Genomic DNA, 8653 nt, shown 5'->3' on the forward strand with positions numbered 1-8653 from the left:
GAGTTGTAATCCCCTTGAAATATGGACGAATGGAAGTTTAACTCCTAAAGAAGCACTTTACAGAGCCTCTCGAAATTTGATTAATTTATTTATCCCCTTCTAAGTTAAAAAGTATGTTTTAAGTATAGTTCTCAATGAGAACATTGCTAGAAATTTTTTTCTTGGGAAATACTCCAGTGCTTGTTTTTAAAATGTAAGATTTTGGAAAATTTACTGTAAAATCCATTTGACCTTATAAAGGCTTAAGGAGAATTTTCATTTCAAGACTTCACCCATAAATAAATAAATATGTTCAATTTGGGTGGAAATGTTGTCATCCCAAAAATATGAGAATAAGTGGTAAAATTCCCACCCCCTTCCCGCCCACCTTTTTTCAAACCTTGGGAGGAAAATTTGAAAATCAGCTTTTAGTTTAAGTTTTCATTTTCAGGACAACTTACATTCAAAAAGCAGAGCCAAAAAATGACAGTTTTATTCAAATCAATGCAAGATTTCGACAATGGCTTCCAGTTTAACTTTCTGGATTTTTTTTTTTCCTAGAAGACTAGTGGCACTGTAGTCCATGATTTAACTGCTAACTGTGAGAACACGAACTCCATATGGCTTAGAATTATTTTCTTACTCAGATTCACCCAAATAGGCATCTTATCATTTTATATTTTTATTTTTAGTAATAGGCATCTTTTCATTTACAAGCAAAAGAGACCAAAAGTTTCAGTTTTTCCCACTAGAGAAGACAGAACGAATAGAATTGAATCAAGTATTGCGGACCTCGGTGCAACAGTTAGGTTATTCTATTGCAACCTAGTGATCATGGGTTTAAGTCAATAAACAATCTTTCCAATGAAAGAATAAGAATTACATTATAATCCTCCTGAGACCCTGCAATGCCGAAAACCTTGTGCACTGTATATGATGAAATTTTGCTAATGAGCTGAAATTTAGATATGTTTTGCATTGGTTACTCCTTTCTTTCACTGGCAATTGATGGAGTTTCTCCATTTACACAACTTTAACACCAAAAAATAAAATAAAATTTACAGAGAATACTTCTTTATTTGCCATTTGTATGATCATCAATGACCATTGCTCCCTTTGGTTGCAAAGGAAGAGAAATGAGATCACATTAAAGAAAAAAAAAATCTAATCATGATTGTGTATTTCCCACATTGGCTACACTTTTAGGCTAATTCAGCCGATTGGCCGCTCTAGATCGGTGCGAATCGGGTCAAATCGGCTGAACCGTGTTGGACAATGTGAGATTCTGTAAACACTAAATCATAGTTCTCAAATAGAACCTATATTTATGCTATTTAACATTTTACAAAAATAATAATAATTTTAAACAGTAATAAAATTTACTAACTACATTAGAAATGTTTTGAAGTTAACACAATCATGTCAGGTAAAGATTACAAAAATTTCCATTTCCATTTCAATTTACATTCACTTCCATCCCCTTTTTTTTCTACTGCATCAAGCGAAAACTGTAAAAAGATTCAGATCGAAATCAGCCATGACCAATCCTGACTGACATTCCAGAGGGACTGATTCTAGAACTTTTTGGGACCAGATCGCCGGGTTTTCAAATCTGTAGAGAACTGATTCTAGGATTTTTAGACAAATTCTGGCCGATTCCAATTCAAACGATTTGATCAATTCCAAGTTCAAAATCCTTGAACATCACTGATTGTCACCCATCAAAAGATTAATCATGCCATCTCTGTATAGATCCACATCAGTTTGTCGACTGCAGCAGTGATTGGTAATGGACATCCAAAATGCTTTTAATTATGAAGCATAGAAGAAATAGGAAAGAGAGGAAATTGAATTTGCTGACTTACACACAAGAAAAACCAAAATAAAATTTGAGATTATTCATTCCAAGGTTTTCAGGAGCCTGAACAACCCCGCTGCTTCCCTAATCCTTGAGAACTCAATACAGAAGGCCTGGACCTCAATGAACAGATCATGAACTGCAATACCATGAACATAACAATATAAACCATCAGGAACATAAACACAATGGATTCATCAATTCACATCTTAGAATATGGAATATACACCAAGTATAAATTGTATCCAAACTTGCAAGAACAAGATCACCACTAAATCACAATATTTCCCAAGGAAAAAAAAAAAAAAAAACCTCTACCAATAAGGCACATAAACATCTAACAAACAGGTACAACAAATCTTAAGACGAAAAACAAAAATTGCATCACTTGTGTACAATGAATTTGTTCATAAATGTCTACATAGATAGTTTCAAGTGGTATTATATGCAATTTCGACAACTATGGAGGAGAAATGGATTCTAACTTGACTGTAAAACTTGAACTGTTTTGGTTGAAATTGCAAATATTTAGTTTCAGAAAGGGAATTGAGCATGTTCAAAAGGTAAAAGGCTTCTTCTTCAACTTCAATCAATCTTCTCTCATAATCATACTTCTCTTAATTTGAGGGTTTTGGTCCAGTGGCCTTTTCCAAACCAACACCCTTGTTTATTAGTAAGTAAAGATGAGGGTCAATAGACCTAGTTCATACTGAAATTCCGAGCCCCTCAAAGAAATTAGAGTAACCCAGGTATGTCTTCCGGAAGAAGAGAACAAGAAGGAATCATGCTTTGGTGTATCCATAGTCATATTTCTCTTCATTTACCATCAGCCTTTCAGTAGCCTATCCAGATTTCTATAATAAATGAAAAACAGGAAAAGGTTAATTGATGATTGATCTATTCCATGGACTGTCTGGAAGATAAATAGACTGAAAATTACAAAGGATTTGTAGGGCATGCATCAGGTCCTTGTGGCTTAGACCTTAAACATTATGAACGGTCAATTTGGGGATAGTGATAAACTGAACCGATTTAAGAGTTCTCTATTACTTGTGTAATTGTGTTCCGACGACAAATGACACTGATTTATAGCTCTTTTCTACTTTGCAACGATAGATAATCACCAAAAAAATTGTTCAACTCTTTACAATTACTGCACTTGGGAAAGGCCAATTAAGTTCACATAGAATAACTGAAATGCTGATACTCAATTTTATTGTCAACTTTGCATCATATTGTTGCCATCCTGTCTCTTGAGCCCGGATGTAACAGGGTTTATTTCCCAACTCTAAGAGTCCCTCACCATACTGTATAAGATCTCAGGAGGAGAATGGATCCAGTAGAGTATTTTTGAACAGTTCTACAGCCTTGGCATCATGGGCCTTCTTTCAAATATAACTTGGGCAAATGCATAGTTTAAAGAAATTTTAATTTCTTTTGATCTTCTTTTGTTCTTCTTTTGTTCTTCATTGATTGGTTATCCTATATTTTCACGTTGGCAGTTACGTTGATCACATATTATGAACTTAGATTTGGCATTCATCTTAGGATGTAACATGTCATTTACATTATGAGTGTCCATGTATATGTTTTATTGCTTTAATTTTTGATAAGTTCTATCACCTTTCCCTTTCCTTTTGCTCTATCATTTCTATATAATTCTGTTAAAGATTTTCCCCAATTTCAGCCTAAAATTACTAAATACAAGAATAATTGTCCATAATAAGTTGGCATGACAGACCCCCAGAGGAATTTTATAATTAAATGTTTCACAAAAACATGGCCAACATGCAGAGCTCGCATATGATAGCAACAAGCAAATGGTCAAGGTCCATTTCCTCCAGCGATAAATCCCATATATTTATGTGTATATCCTATATCCAATAAAAGCAGATAAAATGATCTATTTATACATACAATGCCATCCAAGAATGTATGCATTCAGTTGTGCATGTAATCATGCCTACTTATGGAATCACCACTCAAGAATCACATCAAGTAAGAATGTCAAACCCATTTTAGCAGCACGTCCTCACCGTTGATTATCTTATTTCGGATTAAGCTTTGTAAGAATACACATACAAGTCTGACAAGTCTGTTCTGCATATACTTATCCTGAGAAATAAAACAAGAACAAGAACATATTAAGAGACTGAATTCACAATATGGCATTAGTCCTTGGACGCCTTGGTCACCTTGTTGGTGTTGCCTTGCATCTAGGCCCCCTCCAACACCTTGGGTATATCTTAGTTAATAAAAGCTTGAAATTTTCACAAAGGCTGAGTGTAATCAAGCTACAATTCTAAAATTTCAATACTTGGAAAACTAGCGCACCTTTATTTAAAGAGCTTAATACTAGTGCACCTGTATGTTTAAAGAGCTTAGTTCTCAATAAGAGTGGGTAAGGAATAGGGCTGGATATGGATTATGTTGTGTCTGGTCCATGTCTGATTCGGGCCAAACTGATCACAACCTGTTCAGTGATTCCGTCAATGTATCCAAACCTAACATGACCTACCAACAAATGCAACAGGTCGTATTTGAGTAAACCCACAACAGCTAATGTTGCCAATGGGCCATGGATTTCTGCCAAAGGGTTATGCAGTGCTTCCAACAGATTTTGTCATATGCCATCAAGCCATGTTTCCGGCTAATGGAGTAGAAAAAAAGACAATGCACAGATGACAATAAGAAAACCATTAACTCCAAACTCCAAGAACAGTAAGCAGAACTTGAACCACCAACCTAAACACCCATTTTTCTTTTTCAATACCTTAATTCGCAATTGAAAAAAAAAAAAAAAGTTGGTCAGACAGGTTAAGTGGCATAGTCACCCTTAACCAAAACATGACCCATTTATAATCAAGCCTTCTTGTGCCAATTTCTTATGTTATAGTCTCCCAACACAGACCCACCAACTTTCGTACTTCTTGTGTAAGATTGGCAGTCATGTTGGAGATCACCACCCTCTATTCATAACAAGTATCGTTTTAACACCGTTAGATAAGTTATTTTGGTATGAGTAGAGAGCGGGGGGGGGGGGGGAGGGGGGGAACATGGGAACACGTTGGATAGATAGCCCTTGATTCCCATAGAAACAAATAAAACCACCAGGAAAAGGAAAGGGGACAGTGAAGGACCTTGATGTTCTCACAGGATGAAATACAATTTGTGATATACATGTGCACAAATTCTGTGGGAAGATCAACCGCTGTTGTTAGCCTGTTTACTACTTCCATGGAGTGTAGGCTCATGTCCATATTTACAAGAACCGTAAAGTATCTGTACCACATTCAGGAAGAAAACATGAGATAGTAAGATTTGCATGTACTTCAGGAATTTAAAAAAGATAAGGGTAATTAACAAGTTGATAAATAAGAGTATACTCTGAAATTTCAGCAGAATTCATCAACTTTATAAGAACTTCAACAGCAATAAGTGGATTGTGTTCCACCAGTTCCTGAAAGCAAGAAAAAAGGCATCTTAAGATCAGGATAAGAGAGACCCATGATAATAATAAGAAAAGAAAAACGTGACACTGCAACTACGTACAGGTAATTTTCGTGGAGTCAGTCCACAGTGGTACACGAGCTTCGGGTCCTTTGCCAACTCCACCAAAACTTGCTGGAAATACACAAATGAGAAGTATAGAGAATAAACATACAGGAACCTATGAGGTTTCAAAAAATTGATAAGTTGAGGCATCATTCCTTCTCTTTCCAATGTGGTAACCCAGTCATTTAAAACAAAATACCCAGTAATTGGAAAAGATCCCTTTTTTTTTTTTTTTTTTTTTTTTTTTTTTTTTAACGGAATTTTAAACCTGCTTCAGAAGAAAAGGAAAGCAACAGGGGTTGCAAAAACAAGTCTGCGAGCTCTTTTTCTACTCTTCCATTAATAAGCATGTTTTTCTCTCCAGAAGTCTTTATTTTTTTTGATGTTCTTGATATCTTCCTCACAGTTTTCTTTTCCTTCTCATTTTTCCAAAAGTATTGCTCGGGAATTCTTCACCACCAATTCTATTTCTGGACTAAAGTTATACAAAACTAGTTTCAAAAATCCAACTGAAAATCCACACATCTCTAGAAATTAGGTTAGAATCCAACCCACCATCTGCAGTACCTCATATATTTAAGACAGTCATATTAATTGTGATCAATCAGTTATACAAGCAGATAACTAAGAAAAAAAACTCCCAACTTCAAAATAAATAAATTAAATAGCAAAAACAAAGCCCTTCGACCATCTCACCCTTCAGAATATACCATTTTTCCTAAAACTATAACATCTTTAGATAAAGAAATCCAAAATGAACAACTTTAAGATTTGCTTGCCTTTTTTAGTCTTACACATCACAGAAACTCATCCAAAATTGATAAAACCTTTATTAACCTCTGATTTTCTGCCATTATATGAAAAAGGCTACACTTGTAAGGAGAGAGATCTCTTAGCACAAGTGAGGCCGTGAGGGAATACTAGCAATTGTACTGACGTGTCAGGCAACAAAACCAGGTAGAGTGGACCACTGCACGATCAACATTCGCATTTTGCCCCCCACAACATACCCAGGACTCAGGACTATATCTCGTGTTCATAAAATATGAATAGAATTTTATATCACAGAACTCCATATGTGGAAGCCCTGTCCCTCGAGAGCAAGAAACCAAGAACTTTCAAAGGAACCCTATTTCGTGAAAACTGGAAAATTTGGCGAATATAAAATTTTCATATTGGCAGTTGGGTATCCTTCTTCATAGAGTTCCATGGGGTTTATGGCCCTGATTTTGAAGATGACCTACAAACTCTTCTATGGTCCTGAACTGATGTTTCCTTTGCTCTTTACCTTTATTCCCCCCCCCCTTTTTTGTACTTTCAGTACATGAGTACACAAATTACGATATACTTAGTCACTTTTTTATGAAATCTGTTTCCCACTTCTTCAAGAGCACAGTAAACACACACCTCCTGTTGTGCAGGCACAAGTGGTCCCTTCAAGGCTTTTGCAATCAGATCCCTAACTGCAGCCCCTCTGCTAGTGTCAGCACACATTCCATAGTCCCATAACAGCTCATGGTTATTGTCAGGGTTGAGCCACACAAGCTGCAAAAGATTAAGAAAGCAGTAAGCCCAATAACACAGGCAAAGCACAAGAGTTATTAAATATTAACTTAACATGTAAAAATCTTGCCTCTCCATCTTGTATTGGGAGTCTCGGTGGAAAAGGTCTAATCCACTGAGGATCTAATCCTTCCAAAGACAAATTTTGCAACAATCCGGTTACTGTCTCATCCCTATCCCCAGATCCAACTCTTGGTTTAGAGCCAGGTGGTGTAAATTCAAACCTGAAATGTCAACATGTCAAACAGTTAAGAGAAATAAAAGAGAAAATACACTTACTTTAATTGAATCATGGACAGAAATCAACATCTTAAGTCCGTAAAAGGATAAAATAAAACAAATAGTTGTAAAATTAATAGTCGTAATAATTAGAGGCTCATTCATATTTTTTTCCTTCTCAATAATAATAAAGACATCATATCAGTAACTGCGAAGGGCCATACTCTGGTGAATTTGCATCACAACCGCGAGGTATGTCAGGGTCTGAAATTACATTTTTGACGGCAGCAGCCCTAAATAAGCTAGTATAAGGCTCTGGGTGTACTTTGTCACAATATTGCTTTTGCAGCTGTTCACATTGGAGGAGAACCTGGAATCCCATGAAAAGAATGTGAACAGCTATTTACACAAGGAAAGTAATCAGACAGAAATTATGGTTCAATAGAACAGGTCAAGCAAATTACTGCAAGCCCCATAAATGTACATCACTTTCAAAGCTGAACTTGACATATTTTTACTACAAGAAACATAAGTAGAACTCACATGTGATGAAGGATCAAATCCTCTGATATAATCTACTGACGATAGATTAAGTACCTGCATCACATGAAAATTTCCAAATTAAGAACATAAATTGGTAAACAAGTCAGGAATCTAAAAGAGATGGTCAAAGCATATTTACAATGGAGACATAAACATGAAACAAAACCAGATGACACACTTAACCCAAGCTCCTATCCCTTTGGCTGTTAATTGTTGGAAGGGATTCTAGGTCAAGGACTACCTCGTCCTTGGGAAGAATTTGTTCAGTGAAAAATGGAAGACAAGTTGAACTAGAAGTACACCATGCAACTGTAAGAAAGGCCCATCAATGGATTCCTATATCAGAGAAGACAACAAGTTTGAGTCATGGTTGTATCCAAGATCCTTTTTGGGGGTTGAGTCACTTGTGACTTAGCCTTACATTAGTTTCCCTTTTTTTTCCTGCTTCTTGCTGTACCTTGGAGTTGAGTATAGATAGTAAGAACTTCCAGGTTTTTAATCCACTGCACCTAAAACTCTGGAGTCAGTTTTTAAATCCCCTGAATCTCATTCCCTAAAGCCCCCTCTGTTGTGAGAACCATACCTGGGTCAGTTTCAGGGATTTTTATTTTTTACAGTTGATTGGTCTGTCACTGCCTGCATTTAAAAGGGTTGGGAGCTGCGATCTTAACCCTAAATATGCAACTGGTCTGAATTCCCGCATGAGGGGCTGGATCAATCGCAAGAGGAGTCCACCTACCTCGTCTCATACATTCATTACACAAACGCCCTTACTTTCTGTAGTTTTTTCTCTTTACACTGCATATTTTTTATGAAATTCTAGAAAAGACTTTATTAATTTACTGCTTGCCCTAGTTTCTGTTTACCTTTCCAAAGGGGGTCCTGAACTATCCAAATACTACTGAATTGTCACTAATCCATCCATATTTTTATTTT

The 8653-nt window shown here is 36.1% G+C and overlaps 1 protein-coding gene across 2 annotated transcripts; it reads right to left on the reverse strand.

The window, feature by feature from the left end:
* Positions 1-1339: 1339 nt before the first annotated feature.
* On the reverse strand, positions 1340-7830 carry LOC122058634 (CCR4-NOT transcription complex subunit 11-like). Of its 2 annotated transcripts, XM_042621271.1 has the most exons (10): positions 7718-7830; positions 7399-7544; positions 7026-7179; positions 6800-6937; positions 5390-5461; positions 5224-5297; positions 4978-5119; positions 3874-3952; positions 1845-1976; positions 1340-1750 (listed from the first exon to the last, which is right to left on the reverse strand). In XM_042621271.1, exons 1-9 carry the CDS (start codon positions 7775-7777, stop codon positions 1879-1881), a joined length of 963 nt encoding a protein of 320 aa, XP_042477205.1. In that variant the 5' UTR covers positions 7778-7830; the 3' UTR covers positions 1340-1750; positions 1845-1878. The 2 variants fall into 2 exon arrangements, with proteins under 2 accessions (XP_042477205.1, XP_042477204.1); XM_042621270.1 differs by having other exon boundaries at positions 1340-1976.
* Between the last annotated feature and the right edge of the window lie 823 nt (positions 7831-8653).

Source organism: Macadamia integrifolia, chromosome 13 (assembly GCF_013358625.1).
Source record: "Macadamia integrifolia cultivar HAES 741 chromosome 13, SCU_Mint_v3, whole genome shotgun sequence".
NCBI lineage: Eukaryota > Viridiplantae > Streptophyta > Magnoliopsida > Proteales > Proteaceae > Macadamia > Macadamia integrifolia.